The sequence below is a fragment of the Plodia interpunctella genome, chromosome 10 (assembly GCF_027563975.2).
Source record: "Plodia interpunctella isolate USDA-ARS_2022_Savannah chromosome 10, ilPloInte3.2, whole genome shotgun sequence".
Lineage (NCBI taxonomy): Eukaryota > Metazoa > Arthropoda > Insecta > Lepidoptera > Pyralidae > Plodia > Plodia interpunctella.
In genome coordinates this window covers 3144035-3169713 of record NC_071303.1, presented here as the reverse complement: position 1 = coordinate 3169713, position 25679 = coordinate 3144035, and the positions used below count along the sequence as shown (strand labels likewise).

General features: G+C 35.7%; 2 protein-coding genes across 4 annotated transcripts in view; one reads left to right on the top strand and one right to left on the bottom strand.

The window, feature by feature from the left end:
• The window catches only part of Src64B (Src oncogene at 64B), a 71241-nt gene that overhangs the window by 41408 nt on the left and 4154 nt on the right, over positions 1 to 25679 (top strand). For all 3 annotated transcript variants that reach the window (XM_053751084.2, XM_053751083.2, XM_064436188.1), the window contains 5 exons: positions 10972 to 11056; positions 15331 to 15471; positions 16810 to 17020; positions 20516 to 20769; positions 23922 to 24109. In XM_053751084.2, coding sequence (XP_053607059.1) covers positions 11005 to 11056; positions 15331 to 15471; positions 16810 to 17020; positions 20516 to 20769; positions 23922 to 24109 — 846 coding nt within the window. In that variant the 5' untranslated portion in view covers positions 10972 to 11004. The remainder of the gene's footprint in view (positions 1 to 10971; positions 11057 to 15330; positions 15472 to 16809; positions 17021 to 20515; positions 20770 to 23921; positions 24110 to 25679) is intronic.
• Positions 21206 to 22893, bottom strand: LOC128673313 (glucose-1-phosphatase-like). The gene has a single exon (XM_053751085.1). It carries the CDS (start codon positions 22582 to 22584, stop codon positions 21391 to 21393), a length of 1194 nt encoding a protein of 397 aa, XP_053607060.1. The 5' UTR covers positions 22585 to 22893; the 3' UTR covers positions 21206 to 21390.

Below are 25679 nucleotides of genomic sequence, written 5' to 3'. Positions count from 1 at the left end.
TTATAAAGCCTAGTACCTAAGTTCAAATCTAAAATTCTCAATATCCTCTTCGAAGACTCGTCGATATTTCCTTATTTAATCAGACGCAACACTATCGGCAAGCTGTTATTCGACGTTGTATCCAATATCAAGAGCCGCATAAGTTATTCGCTCAAAAAACAAATATTCCCCAACACTGGAAGACATTCCCTCGTGCGGTTCGTTATAAACCCTCAAATTGCCGCATGGTAGGGAAATAAAACTGGAGCCTTCCTCCAAATTCATAGAGTCACGTACTGGCACGTCTAAAACAAAGTACTTTCCTGCAGATCTTGCCCTTAACGTCATTGCAATAAGGTTGATTAACTTATAAAACAAAATGCACGTTTTTATGTCGTTGGATGGGCGCGATGCCACTATCCTACTTTACTTGAGAATAATTTTATTCGTATGATGATCTACTTTTATGTCTTTGCCATGAAATGAACTGTGTAATTGAACTTACTGTTATCGGGTCTTCGACTTGGAATGTTTCTTTTTTCAACACAAAGAATTTTCTTTTAATAGAAATATTATTATCGACCGAGTAATTCCCCTTTCCGTGCCTTTCTTGTTTGTTTGTATGAACTCGCTGTTATATGTTCGTTCAACATATTTTTATCTTAATTGGTTGTTATCTGTTAATTATAACAATTAATTTTATTGTAATCTCCTTAAATTAAATATACATAAAGCGCGATTTTAGTGGATTAACTTATAAACCATTAAAAACTAATATGTCATTGTCGAATTTTATCAATGCATGTCTTGATTACACATTTTCGTTTAGTTTATTTTTGTAAACACTTAAACAAGCCCATCAATAGCCAATCTTTCTTTTCGAGTGTCTTAACTACAACGTCTTCATTAATTGTTCTATCATCATTAGTCACCACAAATTCTTAAAAATAAAAGTAATCGGTGGGTCGTTGCGTGTTCAGCATTCGGAAGTGGGCTATACGCAGTGAAACCCTATGGTATTGATCGCTCGCTCCCCACGCGTTATGACCATAGGCGACAGCAGGGCGCTCCCGGCTTCCCGTAAACACTTCAACGGTTTCGGAATACTTTTCCGGAGCACGTGTCATGTGCAGCATGACCCAGTCTGTTCAAACTTTTGTTCTTTATTAATTTTTTTCTATCAAATTTAAGTAATCATTAATTTATTCTAATTTCTATTTCAAAAGTATAAATGCAATCAAACTTCTTCCGAAGTTAGTACGTGACATATGAACTTGTTTGTTTAAAGAACGAAGTTCATATTTGAACGATTCATAACCTAACTGAAAACTTTTCCGTGGATTCGTATTTGTTCTATTTACGTGAAAAATATGAATGAAACTTTGAAGTTAAGCTCATTATTATTTATAGATCTTTTTTCTTAAGATCCTTTAATGTAACACGAAGATTTTTCATTTCTTTGTTTTATAAATAATAAAAGAAACTATATCGGGTCAGTTAGAAATCACTATAAATGTGCTGATATACGATGTCAGTGTTTTGTGCATTAGTAAATTAATCTTATTAGCTTTCAAAAAAGAAGTAATTGATTAATTCAGCATTCAGTATCATCAATCAAAATATGGAACGCGATCGATGTATTCAAGTGTCGTAAAAGTTTTATTGTCAGCTTAAACGCCGTGTAATTACAGAGAATTAAAGAAGTTGTAGGTGTTTTAATACCGGCTGGCTGCTATTTCTATGGAAATAATCGGCTCCGAATGTGTGGGTTTATTGTTACGGGAAGAAATGACTGAACACGATTTGCATGCGAAATCATCGTTTGTCTCATTCTCATAATGTAATGACGCACATGAAAACCGCCGACGAAGCTTTACTATAAACACTTCTTGTTCTTTGGAAAAATGTAAAACTGCTGGCATTCCACGATAAAACAGATTATGAAAAACGTTTGCTACAATTTCGTCAAGCACGAATGAGTATTTACTTGCTCATGCTCCAGTCTAATCTCTTTAATGGATCTTTGTTTTTCTTCTGCACTATATTTTCTTGAGATCCGACGACGGGATTTGTCCTAGTTTATAGTCTTCAGTGTTTTGAATGGAAACATTGCGCCTCGCAGCCATAGCCGCACGGACATAAACATCCCGCGCAATGAAAGGAAATGGGTTACCCAAATATAAATTCAATCACTTGTGGCTTATTAGTTCCAGTTAGTATATTCCGGAACTCATTTATATTATACCCAATTTCGTTACTGTAGATTAATACCACTTAACCCTATTGGAGTTATGGCTGTTTCAAATTTAATTACTTATTGGGAATATTGTTAATGGACCATAGACGCCAGAGGATAAACCAGGCGATGGTATATTAGCTAATGATATTAATATAGTTTTAATTGAAATTAATGAATCTACCTATTAAATCTACTAGATAAAGTATAGCAAGCAAATTTTATAGGTCCACAATGATATAGCGTCGCTTGTTTATCGAACAGCTTGCCCCTATGCGGGCGCATTGTTGTCTCATCCCATACACACGGGCCTTTGTGTTCCGGTGCTGAGCCGTTAACGTTCCACGAAAGAGATAAACAAGATAAAGTACTTGTTCAGCACCTATCCTGAATCTACAAGAATCGGCCTGTCCAGTCTGCGGAAATTGTGGCAACAGAGAGGGTTGCGCCGGAAAACGACCGAGATATTTTGTTTTGGGGGAAAAAGATTTAGGGCGAGAGATAATAGCGACTCCCATATTTGTCTTGTTCTATCTTGCTTAATATATTGCATTATCTTCAACTGTTTGTAACTTCCAGGTTTTATTAACTTCTCCCTATAAAACATGTGTGTGTGTATTTATTACACTATCGCATGTTGTTGCGTACATACCCGTTGTTCAACTATTATAACTAACGATGTTATCTTTTGTTTTGTCGTATTCACTTTTGTCTTTTATGTCTAAATCAGTTAAATAAATCTTCGCACGGAAGCTTGGGTATTCCTATGCTTCGCTAGAACGCGCACCTCGGCTCGGCAATAATCGGTTCTATTGTTTACCAAGCCTTTGTCAGACTTGACATGCCACATTCGTGTACCCAGTGGAACGCCATGCCCATCGCGATGGCACTTCTATTACATGTACGTACACATATGTGTGTGCCAGTCTCGTGAAATGCATTTATTTCTAACGCTATTGTTTCGTCTTTCTCCCATTCCTATTTCAATTAAAATTCCTACAATTCGAAAACATGAGCTTTAGTCGAGCGCTGTACAAATTGCCATTGAAACAATTGGTGAAATTTAATTAAAGCGAGTTGAACGATATTTACTTAAGCGTTTTATTTTATCATCAAAATCCAGTAACGATAGGATGTTAATGAAATTCGATCCGTTGGATTCGATAACCGACATCATGTACGTTGTATGTCTCATAGCAACAGTTTCCGCCGGAAAGCCTCTCATAATTCCTCCTCGCAGTCTCATTCGAGCGTGATGTGTGTTTTAATAAGCCCTTATTATACACGTGGTGCCAGGCACTTTTAAATTGAGAGTTTCCTGCATAATCAGACTTCGCAACTTTCCTTCATACAAGGAACATTAACACGCACCGCTGGATCCATACCTTCGTGCTCTTCTCTATTTTCACCGGGAATTAGTTATTGTTATACTTGTGCAAACCTGACTCAACTAAAGAGTAAAGTTTCTCAATTACATGGATGCTTAAGTCGTAGAACTCCTATTTGGAAAGTTTCAATTGCTTACCTATTAAGAATGTCATTAGTATTTATGATAAAATTTTAAATGTTTTTTTAATTGCTGCTTGCTTACAACGATTATTATCTAAGTCTGCTAAGGAGAACAATTTAATGTCTCAACGAGATCAACAGGCTCAAAGTCCTTTATGTTTTCAAATTATGCGATATCGCAGTCTCATTATATACCGTATCTTGGCATTAAACGGTTGGAGAGATAGCCGGAAAAGTGGTTCATAATATTCAGTATAACCAGGAAACCACGCTATTGTCTGAACGCAGCTGTGCTTGACAACCGCCGTTTACCAAACACAAAGTCATGTTCATCAGAAACTACGTGGGTAGACTGTGAATTCGGTGAAACAGATATACAGACATACAGGTATACAGAAGTATTGTTTGAAATGTCTCGAAAATCTTTATCTGAACTAATATTCTAAATGCAAGTTTGCTTGTTACCTTTACGCTTTATCTACTCGACCAATTTTGATTTCATACACATATACTTAGGCTACCTATCATGCCTAAGAAAGTACTGCTCCCATGCGAAATTCAGGCGGGCGAAGCCATGGGTAAAAGCTAGTATTATATAAGCAAGGTCTGTTCAGAGATTAAGCTTAATGTCAACTACATATGTACATACATGTATTCAGATTCTGATTGTACTCCGAATATAATCACTGCATTTAGATTAGAGAGCAATAATGTAATTGTATGCATTTCATCTATTTCATGTGGCTTAAGCCAAGCATATCTGAGATTGTAGCTCTAAATGCAACTTTATGCTTTTGTCTTAACAATCGAGATTCACATGACTATCCCGACGATACAATCAAAACTGCTGCACCGTGCAATGAATTGCTTTCAAACTGTAACGTTCAGTAAAATCAAGTTAAACACGATGTTGTTAATTTTTATTTATTTTATTTATTTATTTATTTTCACCACCCTTACAGCTATTTTTACAGCATTAGCCTATAATAGCGTAACTAACCTAATTACATTAATTAAATAGGTACTTAAAAATCATTTGAGTCCTAAGTATAACTAATAACAAAAAGTGCAATTCTAGTGAATTCACCCAGTGAACAGGAAAATAAATCTATTCGGTCAGCTACTTGGTTAAGTGTGAGCAGTGCTTGTGCAAGCGGCCCCTTGTTGAACAAGTTAGTGCGCCCGCGCGGCACGGCCAGCAGACGCGGGCGACGGCGACGCCACACGTACCTGTTTGGGACAAAAAAGCAAACGCACTCTAAGACCTGGCTATTTGTTAGCCTACCTCTCAGCAGCTTAAAAATATAGGATACCAGGTGCAACTCTCTACGAACTCGCAACTCGTTATATCCTACCATACCCAGTATAAATAATGTAGGGTACATTAGCGGATAGAAGGGATACACCGCATATTTCTTGAAATATAGGTATCTAACAAATTTATTTTGAATGCGCTCCAGCATAAGGCTATATTTTGCTTCATGCGGTGCCCATATAACTGCATTGCATTCGAGGTTACTCCTGACCAACGCATTATACAAAGCGATGATTGCTTTTATGTTATTGAACCCGTAGGACCTACGAAGTATAAATCCAAGATTTCTGTAAGCTTTCTTACAGACGCTAACAATGTGATCCCGAAACTGTAAATCTGCCGTGAATTTAACTCCCAAATCTTTTACTTCTGTGACCCTCTTTAAACTCATGTCACCAATTTTATAGTCGTGATAAATTGGTTGACGAACTCGAGTAAAAGTGATGGTAACGCATTTGGATAAATTAAAGTTCAGCTTGTTGGCTTCGCTCCATGAAAGCACATTATCTATATCATCCTGGAAACGCTCACAATCGTTAACATCCGTGATGGATCGATACATTTTCAGATCGTCTGCGAAGAGCAGGCAAGACGAGTCCCCCAGCACTTCCGGCAGGTCGTTGACCATTATGATAAATTCCAAGGGCCCAAGATTGCTGCCTTGGCTTACTCCTGATCTGACATAATACGAGTCCGACCTGAATCCAGCGCACTCCACATATTGCTGCCTGTCGCTCAAATAACTGGCTAGAAATTTCAGCAGATGTGGAGTACAGCCGACACCAGCCAGCTTCTTTAGGAGAACGTCGTTATGTGTAATGATGATTAGTTCTCGGATTACTCGACTGCGGTCGAGGCAACCTCATAACACCGACACGTGCTTGTGGCAATCAAAACTACTCCACGATCAAACTTCACGACTGTAATGTAAACAGTTTAACAGTTAGCTTCTAATGATGTTAATGATGCAAATGCTTTCCAAATTTCTATCTTCCAAATGAGCGTAAAATGATGTCATTTTATGCTCATTTATTAGTTGTTTTACTAATACTGACTTTTTCATCAACAGTTATTTGTTGCAAATCATCTTCTAAGTGTCACTTATGCTTTCTCTGATCTGAGTTCTTTTCTGGTCGCATTCCTAATCTGGAAGTTGGTGCCTAAAGCCCGCTTTCCTGTTTCCATCAGCTCACTTATTCTGTTTAACTGTAAATATTATTTTTTGTAAACATTGTTTACAGAAAATAATATTTACAGTTAAACTAAAATACACAATATAAATGATCTATTTTCATTTTCAAGCTACAGCCAACTGACGTAACATCATTATGTGGTAATTAACCGTAGGGAGTCACACCTGTATGTCGGTATATATGTCAAACTCAATTTGCTCCGAATTGCCAATTGCACGCCTCTTCACTTTATGTATTGTACTCCAACTACAGTCGAATATGTAAAGAATAAACCAACTCATAGTTTATTGTGTCGTTTGAAATGTTTTATTATCTGTTATTTCTTCTTTGTATTTTTTCTAATTTTTATTTGATGTCAATGCTAGTTCCTTTCTTTTTTGCCTAAAATGACACTACCTTACTAGTTTTATAGATATTTGGTATTTGTCTTCAGAAATTGCGTGGTTGTTGAAAAAAGCCATTTCCGCGTTTGCTTTGTGGTTCAAGTTCAAGATTCCGCCCGCCCGGGTTATTGACCGGTCTCGGAACATGCGCGACGGGGAATTAAGTTTTCTTCGCTCCACAGTTTCCCCCGAACTCCCAAATTGCTTTTCATTTACAGACGTATTTTCATTTCATGTTAACAATAACGATTTGAATTCAGATACTGTTATAGAATTCCTATGCAAATCGAAATACCTCAATATTAGCTTATTGTCGTCTGTATCTTTCTTTTCATGTTTGTAAATTCTTTCATACTGTTTACGATATGTGCGTACCACGTTCGTATCGATTTTATTCTTATCTGAGCCATTTGTTTGCACAAGGATTTACTAAAGGATTTTATTACTCGCCTACCGTTTACAATGCAATGGAGCATTGATTTAGCTTGTTGGAGGAGCTACTATAATGCGCATGGTCTCAGCTGCTTTATATGATAAATTTGTTATGTGAGCAAATATTAGCTTACGATGATTTGTACGCTTTTGAAGTTTAAATTTTATCTTTAGTGGTCCTCACCATCGGTTCTAACGGAACAATGGTGCAATGGTGATGTTATTGATTGGCAGCCACAGGTCGTTGGGGCGTCCCGTCCCCCGCTATCGCACCACAACCTTCACTTTCGTCTTCCTAGATTTATTTAACAGCCATTTAAATAAGTGTTATTGCATTTTAAGGCTTCGTAAAATTTATGAATGAGTGTTCATGTAAAGTATTATGTTTGTGTTTGCTTTATTGCTATAGTTCTGTTTAGATTAATGGTAAATAATTAAAACTATTTTACGAAGTAGTTAAACGATAAGTAAATCACACATGACAAAGTTATTTTCGAGATGTTATTATAGAATCTCAGCTTAGTAGAGGTAACAAAATTTCACTAAAATTATACGGCACAGATACAATTAATTTGATGATATTAGTGTGTTATTTTATTACTAATATCATCAAATTAATTGTATCTGTGCCGCTGTTGAACTGTCCTGTGACTTCTTAATTAAAATCTTAGAGAATTGCTTCTGGACAAATTATTTTCTTTCCAATTGTATTTATTATGACTTCGTTGTTGAGATCCACTTTATCTCAGTGCAAGTTAATTACTTAATCGACATTTACTGAGATTGTGCCTGTAGTTAATCGTAGTCTTTCAAAAAACTGCTTGACTTCTATAATAACGTGTCAATTTTCCCTAGAGCATTTTTGTATTATTCTTCTAACCATTGATTTATAGAACTAAATTCATAGTCATTACGAGATCGTATATATGAGCCAGGTTAAGGTTTTTTGTCATCAAATCAAATTGTATTTTTCTATAATATAATAATTCTCTTTTTTTGAAATTTCATTAATTTGATTCTCGTATTCCCTAGCTCTACGTTTACTTTACTGACGTTTATAAAACTTGTAGATATAAACCTCAATGTTTGCCGTTCAACAAACTGAAGTTGACACTGAGGAATGGGTTGTTCACCCCTCGGCACTCGTTTGGGGTAACGAAAATCCTATTCTTATGTTATTCCCGGTTTACGTTTATGACTCTTTATATTTTGTAACTTTTATTATATCTGCAAGCCGACTGAATATTTCAAGCTTTTCGTTAGTATCTTTTTACAGTGATGGCTTGGCTACACATTTTTGATGACAACCATCATTCTAAACTTAGATCACATAAGAATTCAAGGAGTTAATACAGAACGGTATTGGAATACGAATGCAGTTGGAATTTAAATCGCTGGACTGTAGGTTATGTCCAATTCTCTTTAAATACTGTCCGATCGACCGGACGTGGTTGTACATTCCGCGCGCGTATTGGTATTGTTGACAAAATGTCAGCTTTGCCAGATTACAATACAATACAGCGAACTGTAAGACGTAACTTAACAGTAGAAGTGACTTTGCGCATTGCGTCTTGTTTCCGCAGAGCACCGCAAAAGAAATGATATCTGCATCGTGATTGCTGACTATACGGCAAGAGGCTTTATTGCAATCCTTGTGTCGAAATATGTTTATACGACAAGTTTTTCGTGATTTGTTGTATATAAATCAGATTGGATCAGTCAAGATAGATATGTATTATAATTGTATTATATTTAATAATGTCTACAATGTGCCCTATATTTTTAAAAAATACGCGTCGTTCATAAAGTTTAGTATGCCTCGCAGGTGTCTTAACAGTAAAACTTTCTTCAAAACAAATGTAATATGATCAGAGTTCGAATCATAATATTTACATTGAACGTGTATTATATTTCGTCGCTGAAATTAGCTTTTGTCCGCGGCTTCGCACGTATTTATTATGTGCCGTCTGCTCGTAATTTTTTTTGGTCAATATTTCGGGTTCTAAGCATCTAAGCAACGTATCGCTATGAAACCTATATACTTATACTAACTGAAGTTGGTGGTAATTTATTTGGATATATCGACACTTATTTAAAACAGGATTTTGGCGTGTTGAAATAAAGTTGTAGGTATCCAAGTGGTAGGTATCCAAATTCATCATTTCATCTTTATTTTTATTCTTAGTCTCACGGAAATAGTTTTAGACCTCTTATATAATTGATGTAATCCGCCATTTCATGATAAATAAAATGTGATATAACCAGCTATGTGTTTATGGATGAAGGATTAAATTAGTATGCAATTTGTGTAGAACCGTTGCATTCTCCACACAAGTGTTATCACAATTACGTCATACGAATTCGATACGTTCGCTGCTTAGCTTACGGACTGAACAAAAAACAGTTTTCTGGTTAAATATTTTCCACCGATATTTCTACGCTATAACTGAGAGTCGATACTATCGTAATAGCTTGTCAATCGTTTTTCAAAAGCAGTTCTTATTTCTTGTAAATAAATAGAATTAACACCTGGAACATTTTCATAATTTTGTGAAATCACGATTTTTATCATCATGAGTCATGACTCATGATAAAACTATCTAATAAAAGTCCTATCACTCGCAATACGTGGGAACCAATGTGCCCAATGATAAGCTCGATAACGGTGATTGTTTGGTTAATATTGTACCCTATTACGCTATGGGATTTTACCAGCAATTACTGTGTATCCATCGTAATCGATTTATTTTATCTATCGGTCTAACGAACATTACCACGAACAGTAAAAGTATCGTTAATCTGTTGTTTAAAGTTAACCCCGCAAACGTGCGAGAATAAACTTTGGCGAAATTCGCCTCTATTTTTCCCGATATAGATCCGCGAATTATTTCATTACTTCCGTGTTCCTTTCTACCCACTGCATAGTTCTCTCTCGTACGTCAACTTTTTCTGTTCTGTGTCTTGCCATTTGCGCCTGATGAAATAGTTATTTTTAGTACCTGCTTTAATTATTGTTATGAAAGAGCGTGTAGTGCATGGACTTCTGATACAGATGTATTTCACTATGATTTCACTCAATAGGAGGTCAAAATACTATATCAAAATAATAATAATAACTATTGAAACTTATTAGTTTCATCGCTATTAGTTTAAATGGTTTAATTAATTTCACAAGTGGATTTTTAGCAACCGCTTGTCTGTAGACCAATGTTAATTTGTGAATTAAACTCGTAGTTGTTAATCATATCTCTAATTATTGTCGATTCAATTATAACAACTCTAGACACTCGCATCGAAATGTTTAATTAGACGATCAAAATCGCCCTTGTTTCGGTCGTTATTTGTCACAGAGTAGAAGTTTTCGCGCAGTGTTCAATCTTATCAACTTACAACGTGTTCGTTGAGAAATTGTTTAAGACTCGAGTTATAAAATAAAGTGTTAACATAAATTAAATTTAGTACGTATAGAAACAACAGTTGTTCAATTTGGGAAGATGTGTCTGCGGAAAGAAACGGAAAACTCTTGAATTAGTTACTTGGTATTTTTTATTTGATTTCTCATCAACTAGTATTGGTTTCTCACTGCTGTATCTGCTAATGTTTTTTTTTTTAGTTTTTTCTTAATACATGATTTGACAAACATGTACAATGTTAGATAAATAGAATTTAAAAAATCGACAATCTTAATTTATTAATTTATTAAATAAATTGCTATGAGAAACTGACTATGAAACTCATGAAAGTCTAGTTCCGATCACTTTATGTGTTTTTAGGTTTAACGTAGATTTTATAAAGGAATCGACCGCAGTATTTTTTACTTTTTAATTAGGTTAGCTATAAAAGCGCCGTCTTAAATTTCGAATCAACAGTTAAAGCGTATTTTTATTTAATTTTAAATTAAAATAGTTTTATAATTGTTTGCAGGAAGCTGGCGCGGCGTAGCGGGCGGGCCGCGCCATGGGGAACAAGTGCTGCAGCCGCCGCCACGACCCGGAGCGACCTGGACTCGGTGGGTACAAAAAAAATTAATGTACAAAAACTTAAAATATTTTCTAAAAGCTGTTGGAGTAAAAACATAGTTTAATAGTTATAACAGTTGTACGTGAATGCTTTTAGACTGACACTGTTTTGATCCGCTAGCTCCCGACCTTCCAACAAAATGAATTAGTTATGGAACACCCCCCGTCACCTCTCTGTTCCCGCGTCCACGTATAGATGTTCGATAACCAACTGTATGAATCAAATATTAGGTCGGCTGTGGTATCCTATCAATCCTCCGTAGGTTGTTGAACATGATAATACTTAATAGACAATCTCAAGATAATATTCAAAGTATAAAGTTCGAAGATATAAACGCGATAAAAGTAAGAAAGTAGGCATAATATGTTGTTATATTTAAACATTCCAAAAAATTGGCATGTTTCTATCGAATGTTTAAAATTATTCCGTGTAACAAATTCGGTAGACGCAATACGAATAGCTTCTCTGGGAGGTAGATCTTATTAATATAAGGCTCTCGATAAAGTTCTCAAATGTGAAATTTCGATATTGGTCTTTACGACGCCACATATGAAAATAATACAAATCTATTTACTATTGATAACCGAAGAAGAAGGACGATATAAGCTAATGTAGGGCGTCTATTTAGCATTCAAATAGCAACAAATAGTTGTAAGTCGAGAAATTCGTGCAATTTCTCGATTTGCGGCAGCCATTTTGGCCACTACTGAAAGTGGTAACGAGGACAGGTTTGCTATTCCGTGCTCCAAACAAAGGCGTAAGCTGCTAGGTAGCAAGGATTACGTGCGGAATGTTTGTCACACGCCCGCGCCAACAGGCCCTCGCGGATTTAACTGACCACTTTGTTGATTTTGTTTTGTTTTTTTTTTTTTCACAGCAGTTCTTTATGTATAATTTTCTGGATGCAGGCGACCAGATACCCGAGTTCGTTCACTACATAAATTTTCTCCATTTTTTTTCTTGGGGGTTAACACAATCGAAAAATTGTGTGAGAATCAGTCTTGTGTATCAGGTTTCAGCCAGTTTTTACGAGAACTACTTGTTAAATAATATAATGTACAAGGAAAATAATTAATATCGAATATATCTAAAAATGTTAAATAATGAGCTTTGACTCCAACTACTATCTTAAACATTTATCAAATACTTAATTTAAAAATTAGACTACAAACAAGTGCGTTAAATAAACCACTTAGACTGTAAATGATAGAGAAAAAAAGCCTGACTTCCTGTATCCCACAGTTTTTACAGTTAGCTATTGCGAATTCAATGGAATCTTAAAAATATCTAGAGACGGCGAAGCGGAACCGGCTTAAATTAAGCCGGTCCTAGGTAAATGACAAAAGCAGTGCGACGCGATATACGGATGTATTTACATGGTATACGTTGTCGCTGTAAACACACATGCTCGCAAAGCGTCGCATCACATAAACATCGTTCAGTCGTCCACCTAGGACGCTAGATAAGCCGTCTTCTAACAACGCAACGGCAAGCCAACCCGTCTGTAAAATATAATCCCATCAATGCAAATTCTGATGGATAGACCTTTCTTCATAAAAATATTTTATCAACTAGCTTTTGCCCTCGGCTTCGCCCGCGTGAATTTCTCTGCGAAGCGGCACAGACATGATTTTCATACATAATTTCACCCCCTTTATTATCATTTGGGGGATGATTTTTGAAGAAAAAGAAGCCTATATTTGAATGGGGGTCTTTTTGTCGTTCTGAATTTCACCCAAATCGGTACAGAGGTTTAGCCAGGTGGTCCGCAGAGCGTTTCGACCGCTGCGGTCGCGCTGTCATTACAATTTTTCAAATTTTAACAAAGACAAGAATGAATTTTACTATATAACTTTACAGTAATTACTCTGTAGTAATGTCAATTTTATGAATGATAGATTTTGGAGGGCAGCAGGTTTTGGAGCCGCAGGGGTTGAAACGCTCTGCGAACCACCAACCGCGAAAGCAAAAAAAAAACGAACAGTCGCATTTAGTATTTAGCGTAAATGTCACAATTTTATTTCACTTTTGACGTCAAAGAATATCTAAGCGTAAGAATTATTTGAATAAAAACTATTTTCTATTGTAAAATCATCGATGATGCAGATTCAACTTACAGTTTAGATATCTTCGGGACACCTTATCTTATACTTAAGTCTGTTTCACAGCCAGAATAGAGACGGCTATACGAGTGTATAACATACAGTGGCGTGGCGTGAAAAAAAATATGAGGTAAAGCCGGACCAAAAACACGGATAACGCGTAAATTTCTCATTCTACATACCTATAGTAACTATAAGGATTTTTCTAAGAGTAGACCGCGGGGGTAAGCTATTATTGTTAATAATAAATAAATAAATATATATATATATTAGAATCTGTCAAGGTAAGCCGGCAGGAATCGTGTTGTATGGAGGCTTCGCCACTGTAACATAACAATAGGAATAGAATGTGAGAAGATTAGAAGACTACCTAAATAAGTTTGGACTTAATCCTACCATTGTATGATGTCCCAATTGTTTTACGCGCGGACCATGTAAATGCAGCATTAAATAGAACAATGCTCACAATATTCGCGCAAACTTAACCTAAAAGTAACTCGTTTAGCTTCAATTTGCATCCAGATGTTACTAGAACGGACCTAATACGTAAGGTTGCATAAGTATGTGCGTAGCAGTGACGTTTTGGGTAGGTTCTTGGTAGGTTGTATTGTTCCTGCAACGTTGCCCCGACGTCTCATACAAACTAATATTACAAATGCGAAAGTTTTTGAGGATGTGTATGTGTTTGTTTGTTACTCTTTCACGCAAAATCTACTGACACTAATATTATGAATTTTGGTACACGGGCAAAATAACCTGGAATAATACATAGGGTACTTTATATCCTGAAATTCCCACGGCAGCGAAGCCCCAGGACCAGGGCGCATCTAGTACCGTATAATACAACCACTTATATTATAATACAAACACTTACCACGGATAAGAGGCCTAATTACAACTACTCTACTCGTACTATCATTTCTCGCCGGATCCGTCACCCGAAAATCTAGACCGAAGAAGCTATACATTTATTATGAACATGACATTCGTATTACATGTACATATAGCCTGCTTATTCTATCCGGTTTTTTTCTCGGGAACAGATCTGTCGAAACGAACGCCGCCGAAAATATACTAGGTCGTACAGACAACAACATATGAAGTCATCCTTTATGAGCCTAATGTGGCCGTAATAGGAGCGAATTTGCAATAATTTGTACAGGTTGTTGAGATGTTAACGTACCGATTGTTTAGAACCGGTAATTATACCACTAGCACCCCAATATTCATGTTAATTGATTCCAAATTCGAATTGAGGTTTTGAGGTTATGGTGAAAAGGCAATATTCTTTTGCTTTTTCTCTAAATGGGTAGATAAGCGGTGGTATGGAAATGAAAGTAGATAATCCCATCTTTGTTTTACACTTAATGGATGAGTAAATGGTCAATTTCTACTAAGTGACTGACTACGTTTTTCACAAGACGTTTATTGAAGCTATAACTAACAAAGGAATTATAAGGTGTTGTACAAACGTAACGTGATTTCTCTTATCGTAAAACGGTCGTAAATTTTAATTTCATCAGACACCTGCGTACATTATTTCGCGTAGGTACCTACTTGAAGTAAAATGTATGTTGAATGTAAAGACAATCTTCGTGGCTTTTAACATTTCTTTGATAAAGATTTCCTTATCTTCAACTTAAAACGATCGCGAGGAAAATATCAAAGGCATATTTTACCTCCTTTGTGTAATGATTTCATACCATTTACTAAAAGGCCATTAGTCTAACCTAAAAGATCAAGAGAAACATTGATAAGCTTTCTTAGTGTCCTTTGTGTAATCATCTTTTAAGGTTGGTTCAGACCGTATTGCGTATGCGATTTTTTATGGCGCGTGCACGCGTACGCAACGCAGTCAGACACAATTCCACAAGTATACGGCCTGCACCGTTAAATTCTTACTTAACAGGTTTTTTCAATCAATCAATGTATTTATTTAATTCCAACGAATATAAAAAGGTTTAGAATATTTTAATATTTGCCGGCTACTGCATCATGGATATCAATTATTTATCGATACATAATCGATTTCTCGCGATAGAGAGATTTAGATATTTTATTTTGTGCATAATGTATATATGTAAGTACAAAAATGATTACTATATCTTGTAATGAGAAAGATTCTTATATATATATATATATATATATTTTATATTTCCAGTATATCCAGGCTTCAAGAATGACACGGGTTTCACCGCGTGTCCGTCGCTGGAGACGCGGTACACTGGCGAGCCACAAACTAGGAGCCATAACATGACCAGGCCTCTTGCCGACATAGTGCGGACGAGAAACCCTGGGAAATGTAAGTAGATGAGTTAATAATTCTTACAGAACGGTTTAGCCCGAAAAATATTTCGAGACTTATGGGATAGATCTAACTCAACGATGGTTGAATCTGGCACCACCAGTAAAGAGAATAATATAATATTCATATGTAATCATGCTAAATATATTTGTGTATGTAATTCATTTTAATGTTAGATTATATAATCTTCTGTTTTTTGGTTCGTATTACATTCGTTCGTTCGTTCTACATCTATCTCCTATGAATGTCATACGGCTTGACAGCAGATAGATTTTTAATTTATATGTATCACAGTACAACACTGTATGTCTTATCGTAACATCCTGACTGGGTTTATGCAAGCATTCTACTGGGCATCCTGATGTATCATGTGTATATAAGCGAAAATAACAAATAATCAAACACAACACTCGAAGAGTGTTGAAGCAGGCAATATACTACGATGAAAAAGAGACAGATAATATAACAATAATGTATTAAAATCACTTCCTTGAGAGATCGAAGATAGTCGGCGCCGATATCACAAATATATCAGCGATATATCACTTGACTGTTTTTGTTTATATTTATTGGAAATGATAACATCAATGAAATGGCGTCATATGAGAGCGACACAGCATTTTTCACATTATGTTGCTCCGACAACAGCCTAGTGATACATTCATCAGTCTAAGGAACAGAACAGACTTTTATTTTTATTCCTTGCTAAGCATTAATTTGCTAATAAGAAACCCCGAGAAATATAAGTAACAAGTATTTATCCCTTACGGAATAGACAGAGCCATGAGAAGTTTTGTTGTACCCTACGAGAAGAATCTCCAGTATATGTTGCCCTTTTCCTTGATTGAGAATCGGCTGGCACATTTTATGTTTTTGTTTCATTCCTAGACCATCATGAATAACTTGTACATTTACAGAATATTGCGACGAGAAACTTGGCAAATACAAGTAGAATGATAACTCCGTTATAAACGTTGACTAACTGGAAGATATGTTTTATAGATATAACCCATCGCTGATAGTACTAACAAGAAATCCTGAGAAATGTAGGCTTTAAACATTTTTGTAAATTATTGTTGAAATACTAGCTCAGTAAAGATATCAACTTTTGTTTGACATTCTTGAGCATAATAATAAGCGTAAAAAGTTTTAGACTAGAAATGAAAAAATCCAAACCATTTTACCATTTCTAGATTTAAAGTAATCAAGATAAGATTTTTAAAACATTAGTAAATACCTAAAATTCCCAGTGAAATACTTAAATAATCCTTTTTATCTTATCTATAGTCTCGCACGAGATACAAATGTTTAATAATATTATATATTAATTTTCAGGCATAACAAATGGCGGTCGGCGCATTGTGAAAGCGTTATGCGCGTACACAGCGCGCGCCGACTCCGACATCTCTTTCCGCAAGGGAGACCGTATGGAAGTACTAAGCGATGCCGAACCTGATTGGTGGAGGGTGCTACATCTCACTTCGAGGAGAGAGGGGCTCGTGCCGGTCAACTTTGTGGCGGAGGAGAGCTCTGTAGAGTGCGAGGAGTAAGTATATATTCGATCTCTTTCTGTTCTGGTGGCGGTTGTGAAAGCTGCTCAACATGCTAACGCGTCGAATTTGTACAGATTTAAGTGAGTTACTGAAATCGTATGAGCGATAAACTCTGAGAAACTTCAGAGTGCGAAGAGTAAGTCATCTTGACTATTTATCTTATTGGTGGAGGGTGTTACATCTCACTTCGAGGAGAGAGGAGCTCGTGCCGGTCAACTCTGTGGCGGAGGAGAGCGTGAGGAATTCATTATTTATTAGGATTTTTTTATTTAATATATTTTGTCTATCTCTTTCGCTATAAAACTGGTTGGGTTGTTGAAATCTGCTCGATTTGGTAACGCGTCAACTTTGTACAGATTCACTTCCCTTACCGAAATAATGTGAACGAGAAACCCCGAGAAACTCATGAAGTGCGGAGTGTAAAGTCATCTTCTGTCTCTATTATTTGTGGTGGGTGTTAGATCTCACTTCAAGAGGAGAGAGTCACGTGTTACCCTTATATAAACAGAATTTGTAAACCCTGAAATATTCATTTGATTAATTTTGTTAAAAAGCATTCGTGCCACATTTTAAGTGGATCAGTAAAGATTTTTTTTTTCATACAAACTATCGCCCTTTTCAACTCTTACTCGGGTTGAATTTAGAAAAATCTGAAATCTTCTCTGAGCACTACGTTATAACATAAAGCTGCTGTCCCAATTTCAAGTTTATAGGTTCTTCGGTTTAGACTAGGCGTTGATGAATCAGTGACCCTTGTTATTATATTATATATATATAGATATAATCTTTCGTTATACGGCTGTTGAAAGTGTGAAAGCTGCTGGAGTTGGCAACTCACGCGTTCACTTAGCGTTACAGATACTGAGCCATTATCTAATTAGTCTACACGAGAAACCCCGAGAAATTTAGTGCGAAGAGTAAGTATGATAATATTATTGATGATAATATATTTACTGGCGGAAGGCGTATATCGAAGAGAGAAGATTTCCATCTACTCCACAGTATTTCCATCTACAAAGTTAAACGGCACCCGTTTAACTTTGTAGATGGAAATACTGTGGAATGTAAGGAGTATCGGCTGTCTCTTTTCTGAGGTGAGTGAGGGAGGCAGATTATTTTATTTGTCTATTATTAATACGCCTGCGCTAATCTGCATGTATAGCTCGCTCTCTTTTAGAATTGATAAGCAAGGTACTTTCTTGGTATGTCATTTACAAACAAAAAAACATTTTTGACACAAGTTTTTATAGTCAGCTCTTCAGATCTTTGTGTATTCAAAACGTGACAAAATAAATCGCTCAGTAAACCGTTGAGTCGTTCCATTTGAGTCGGAAGCCGAACTTGGATGCACCATCAGGACATGCGTATCATAATAATGCACTATCAACTAAATTACACACCACTAAACTACCACCACAAATACATAATTTCAAATAAATCGGTTCATAGATTGGCCTAATTCACCGCTTGCTAATAAAGCATCTGATATCCTAAATGTAACGTTTCATAAGTATTGGACAGGGCTAACAGACCCTTAGTTTTAGTAAATTTTAATGTATATCATTCTGAATTATAGTAAAGATTTTTAATTTGTTTTTGACTTGCAGTATGTTGAGCGTTCTTGTAGCTCAAGGCGTGGTACTGGCAGCTCCTCTCATTTCAAAATCGGCGACAGAATGTTGTCCCAATATTATATTTGGTATCTTTTATTGTATCTCTTTAAGTTGCAGTTTGCAACTTTAAGGCGCTTTCTGCCCGCACACTAGCGCCACCTCACATGTTTAATCAATATCTTCTATTTCTTAGGGATAAATAAGAAACAAAACACATTTTGACAGATAATCTGTCAGAAACCTTTATGCTTTCAAAGATATCTCTTATCGGAACATTGACACGCATTACGGGTTCCTTCTGCAGCCACGAAGCGTTGAAGCCCAGAGCCTGATTAGGAATTTTCAATAAGCTACATACGACTGCTGAGAAGGCCAACCAAACAAAATATATGATAATCAAGCGGACCAGTTCCAACTGGCAGCACTCGTTCACGAGATGACGCATGCGTCAACATGCGATAGGGGGAACCTCACGACCCGGCTCACGACGACGCCACCATTTATAGGACAATGTTATTGACGGCTCCACGCTAACAACAAACGCTGAAACAAATGCATGAACATTACGTAGTTTCAAACGACTAGTTTGTTCGAGTGCTTTTAATTACATCAATGGAAAATCAGCAATGTATTCCGAATTAGTCAAAGTTCGGCGTAAAGGCGATAGTGTGGAGCCGGCATTACGAATGGTGATTCCATTGAAACAAAGGGATTCTTTGCGTTTTCCTGCCATTCTTTAAGTTGGGAAAACGGAGAACAATTGAAAAAAACAATTGACTTCAAGAGAAATATCAATATGTTCGCTTATGGCATCAAAACATCTGTCTATAGCTATAATAATATAATAAGACTCTATGTTGTGTCTGTCCGATAATAATCTCTGGTCTAATTACTGGTTCGATTTGAAAAATAATTTGTGCAATTATAAGGTTTATAGGCTATTTAGGGTTCCGTGGTACTACTGACATGACGATGTCATACCCACTGAAGCAAAACCGCATTGCACAGATAGTCCTTTCCTTACATATTACAAGAAAAAGTTCTCTTCCGTGTCTGTCTGTCCGCGATGAACTCAAAAACCACGGATTTTCACCAATAGATAATGTGATTTCTGAGGTAGGTTTAGGTGTGTAATGTTTTATGATTCTACCTGAGCGAAGCCGGCACGAGCCGCTAGTTTTGTATAATTTAAGTACACGCTGTAATATAAACAGACCAGTAAATAAATGAAATTAATAGATTTTTTTAATTTATGACATCAAAACAAATTACGTCATTGTTGTATTTAAATCTAGTTGCTTATTACTTACAATAACTTAATCCAGGAATATACTTTGTAAGATTACAAACTCATCTTAAATAAAAAAAATACAAAATTTTGTAATCGGTCTCGACAATTTACATAATCGACTTTAAGTCTTAGGAAACTTTTATGTAAATTGTATGTATGTAATTGTAATTTTAATCGCAATAATGCTAAGAACGTTAGTAAATAATTTAAAAAAGGGGTCACTCGCGTGAAATTAATGACCATCTAAAATGATCGAAACTATAGTCATCTCAGATAAAAAGGATTCTTTTCGAGTTATATTTCTTATAGCTAACACTGGTGTCAGATTTTACTGTCATGATTTTTACTAGTACCTACCACGTGGCAAGCAGTCGCACTTGAAACTATCAATCAGCGACACTAACACTCTTACATAACAACACGTGAATGACCCGTATTTTTGAATTATTAATTATGTCTATTTCTCACACTAACTGCTGTAATTAATTTCAAATTCCGGTTCATGCTTCGGTGATGGCGGTGACGGTGTGTTCACCGACATTATCTAATCAGAGTTTTTGCTAAAGGTAGCCGTCCATTTGCAGTTGGTTCTTCCCGCACGTGTCGAGAAAGGAGGCTGATAAACTCCTCCTGGCTGAGACCAATCCAAGAGGGACATTCCTAGTGAGGCCAGCGGAACATAACCCACATGGGTTCAGCTTAAGTGTCAAAGACTGGGAGGAAGGAAGAGGGTACCACGTGAAGCATTACAAGATCAAGCCATTGGACAACGGAGGGTTTTATATCGCGACCAATCAGACCTTCCCGAGTTTGCCGGCGCTTGTCATGTCTTATACAAGTAAGTAGTACTTTATTTGACTTATCTTGTACACTCTCATCTAAGCGATTTCCCAGCTACTTCGTACCCGTTCAGTGTTCGTTTTCTTTCCTCCTTGATCTCCTCCACTTTGCACGGACTTCGGCATCCTTAGTTATCTCACCATTGGCACATCATCCTCACTTCACTCTTACATATCTTTAATGTGTATTTCGTTATTATCTTGTAATTTCCCTACTTATGTGCATAGCGTCAACACAGTACGTAAGTTACTTTTATTATATTCTGTACATATCTTGTATATCACTATAATGTTTGAGTATTTTTTACATGTGTAGAAATCATTAAAACGAATGTACATAATGAGTTTTAAAATAAATACACACAAAACCAGTAAAACTTGGCGTTATTCAGGTACTATGAAGTGCACGGATACACTTGAAATATAAGACATCAATAACAATAAATATATAATCTCTGTGAAACATGCATACATTTTTTCTAAAATATTTTAAAAGAGACTTATAAATGAGAAGTTTGATAAGTATTTAAGTATAAACAATAAAAAATGCAATTAATACCAAAATACATATCACAATCAAATTATTAAAAATGATTTTTTCATAAAGTCATTAACATTATCTAATTAAGACTTCGTAAAATATTTACGAAATCATTCCACGGGCAAAAACCATTTTCATCAATTTCACATTTGTGAAGTTGCATCACGAAGGTTTCTGGGGGTTCCTCGTCCCAAAATTTCGTGCTGAATCTTAAATGACCTACTGACGGATATATATAGTCGACTTTTAACAAATCGCGGTCTGAAACGACGTCATACCACTTTTGGAATACTAATTTACCTCCTATCGGTGTCAGCTCATGTTGTCTTGGCAATTCGTAAGGCTTGAAACCCAAAGCCGACATAACTGTTTTCAAATTGGAGTCATGGCCAAAAAGTCCAGTTAATTTTGGAGCGCTGTTGTTCAAAAACAAATTCGACATGTAATCCAAAAGAGGTTCCGCTAAATGTTTAGAAAATGTGCCATTGAATCTTACGTTCTGATTTTCTTTGGTTATTTTTGTTAATATTTTCCAATCGGATGGCGTACGTATTTTGCCCCATGCTATATCCTCCATCTTATGCCCTTGGTAGAGGCTCATTAAAAATACATCGACGATATTATTTCCTATTGATAACGGACCGTACAAATTTGGTTCTTCACCGATTTCGTATAAAACGTGATCTTTTCTCTTAGTCAAGTCACAAAATCCTTTAATTACACATAATTTGGACGACTTAATCTCAACTATATTGTTAATTAACTCGTACGCATCTTCGAGCTTCAGTTCGTCTAATTTTTTTTGTATATCATTGATTACTATTTCTCTGAATGCTGCAGATGTGTCCCGCAGAACAGGATGAAAAACAGGGTCCATTATTACGTTTTCTTTAAAATTCACTTTAATGTCACAATTCGGGAATGCTGACTTTGTGAATGCTTTGGCTGTAGCGACGGTCCGTTGAGGCGCATTCGCGTATATGTGCACTGAATTCGGACACCCGTGTTCGTCCATGTGTCCGTCTTGAAAGAAATTTTCCGCTTTCAGCCATTTTGAAAAATATTCGCCCATGTAACCTTCCAGCAATGCACCTTTCGGTGTCAAATGTGCACTTTCTGTTTTCCACTCCGGCCATTTCTTCTCCGTTAGTTCGTCGAGCGTCTTCGAAAGGGGTGCGCGAATATTATGTCGACTAAAAAACACCACTTGTTTTAAATAAAGTGCGTTAACCTCTACACTTGCCAAAATTATTAATGGTACTATTATGAACATGTTTGTTATAACTTTTTAAAATTTAGACAACTTCTTACTCATTTGTTTATGAGAAATCGTTATCAATATAGATATTTACGTTATCGATATCGTGTTCGTGGCGATCTATTGTACGCGAGTGGAGGCGACCGCAGCTAATCGTCAACTGACTAGCTTCGCAGGTTATTCTATTCTGCAATATAACCGGTCGTAAAATCCTACGACTGTGAGAGGAACATGCATTAGGTTGTATTATAAATAGTTCCGCATAGCCCTATTACAAATCGTTGCGTATTTTACTGTCACACTTATTGACACATTGGTATAAATAAATGCGTCCCAGTTTCGCTGAAAATTCTAAATAATCCGTTATTGACTGGAATAAGACGGACATAAATCTACCTGAGATATTGCATTAAGAGTATTACACGAAACTAAACCGATTACGCAATTACTGCCTACCATTATATAATTGAAATCTAGGGCAATAATTACTTCTGTTCAAAACTAATTATTTCGGTATGAAATGGTGACTATCTAACACAACAAACGTGCACAGAGAAACGGCTTTCTTATCGTGTTATTAAATATAACTATAAAACTTTCGTAACTCCACATTTCTAATAAAAAAACCATTGTCAAACCACAACCGCGCGTCATAATGGGCTGGAATATTCCTAATATTCCGCAATAATATACCTAATAAATTTTATTAGCACTTTAGCAGTGTTGCCAACTTCATATTTAGGAATCTTTTAAAGCCACCCTAATATGTATTTAAATTTTAGTTATAGGAGTTCATTTTAATTATCATATTTTTTAAAGCACTTTAGCAGTGTTGCCAACTTCATATTTAGGAATCTTTTAAAGCCACCCTAATATGTATTTAAATTTTAGTTATAGGAGTTCATTTTAATTATCATATTTTTTAAACCTTGGTCAATGACATTACAATTTATGTAAGTAATATGCTAATAATAATATGTTTGATAAATTTATTTTGTGTTATAAATCTAGATTAAGATTTTTATTTTCATTGTAACTTATAAATTGACGAAAATCAACAAGTCAAATGTCAAACACTCCAAAAATATCACTGGAAAAATTAAGACTGGTGAAATTATAATTAATTTTGAGATAATGCTTATCATTAGTTAATGATATTGCATTTGTCACATGAGATTTGGCTTGTTTAATAATTCTATTTTGTAATATAAATCTTAAGATTTTTATTTTCTTAGTCATTTACAATTTGATGTAAAAATCAACAATTTAAGTATCCAACACTCGTCCAATAAATCTTAGGACAAATTTTAAGACCCCTCAAACAATACTCAATTTTCATAATGAATTTTCAGAGAACGCCCTAGGGCTCTGCCACGTGCTCGCGCGGCCGTGTCCGAAGCCCGAACCCCAGATGTGGGACTTGGGGCCCGAGCTACGGGACAAGTGGGAAATCCCACGCAGCGAGATACAACTCCTCAAGAAGTTGGGACAGGGCAACTTCGGCGAAGTCTACTACGGCAAGTGGCGTAACAATATCGAGGTGAGACGTGTTTTATTCCACGCACGCAATGACCGACGAGTCTAAGCTTATAATAAGTACATATACAGAAAATGAATGACGTGACAATTTCATAAACTTACATTAAGTGTACAGTATGACCGCACTATGAAGTTTTTCTTTTGTGCTAATAAATAATACATTTTTCTTTTTGCAGTAAACATAAATAATTAAATATCAAAGGTACCTTCAATTAAATAAATAATAATAAAAAAGGGTACTTATAACTTTTTATAATTTTTATGTTAGTCTTAAAATATCTCATGCTGAACTTGTCTAATCTAAACTTAATTTATAGGATAAGTAAGAGTATTAACATATATGAGTCTTGGCCACCTGAATATACATTTTTAATTCATTCATAATCCCAACTAACCGTTAGGGGAAACAGATTCTGAAATTGGATTTGATTAGATATATTCTAATTATGTCAAGATTTCGAAAAAATAATAAAGTTTTAAAATTGTCACATTGTCGGTGCACGTTTTGGTGTCACGATTATGTTTAAAACATCCAAGTCCATATTTGATAGATTTTCTTTTACAAACTTTTATTTAGTTTCACCTGTCCTGATGTTTGCTTGTCTGTCTGTAATCAAGTCTTGTATGTTACGATTTTTCCTACTTCCAATTATCCTACAGACTTGAACTTTTCCACGTCGCCTCAGTTTCCATGATAATGCATTATTATGAAAGTATGAGTTGATGGTGCACCCAGGATAGGCTCCCAACGACGGAACTTCTCAACGATTTACAGCACGGGTATGGTTTTATTTAGCCGTTAAATGCCACAAGATCTCTCTGACGACAGTAGCTTAGCTTGCTTGTGTGTGCAAAGCTTGTGGCAAAAATGACATATTTGTAAAAACTTGTTTAAATTATTTATGAAGTTTGAAGGCTAAGGAAATTTAAACAACTGCGAAACTGACCTCAGATTAATTATTGACGTCATCTCACACAATCAGCAATTTCAATAGATTCGATAAGCCATTATTTGCAACAATTAGCGCCAAATCGAATGACTTCATTAACCAATTTTTTTCATGTTCTGGATCGATAAAATCCTCCGATCCTTATAAAAACTAATTGCCTTGTTATTTTATCAAGGTGTTTTGCGGTTGATTAAAGCAATAAGTACCTAACTGATAATTTTTATCCACAAGTGCAATTTAATTATTTCAAAGATCAAATCAGCAAATAACTGTAGATTAAAAAAATACGGAAATCCTATACATATATCGTCTAACAGGCGGATCGTTCATGAACTGATTAGTTGAATCAATTTTCATGAAATCATCAAAGTTCATCACGACCGGCATAAGTAAATAAATAAAACAAATATATATTAATAGCGAATTTTTATTTAACACATGTTAAAAATGTAAGGACTGTCAATTTTCGTCAAGGAAAAACAGGAAAACGGATGCGATATGCGATATTCACGTGCTAATGCTCACTCGAGTGGTACAATCACGTGTAGAATCTGACGTAAATACAACATTTTGTTTATTATCAGTTCCTAGTTTGATTACATTTACATAAATAGACCGAGG

Excerpts from the sequence above, each read along its gene's own strand:
- LOC128673313 (XM_053751085.1), bottom strand. The coding sequence starts at position 22,584 with ATGTTCATAATAGTACCATTAATAATTTTGGCAAGTGTAGAGGTTAAC.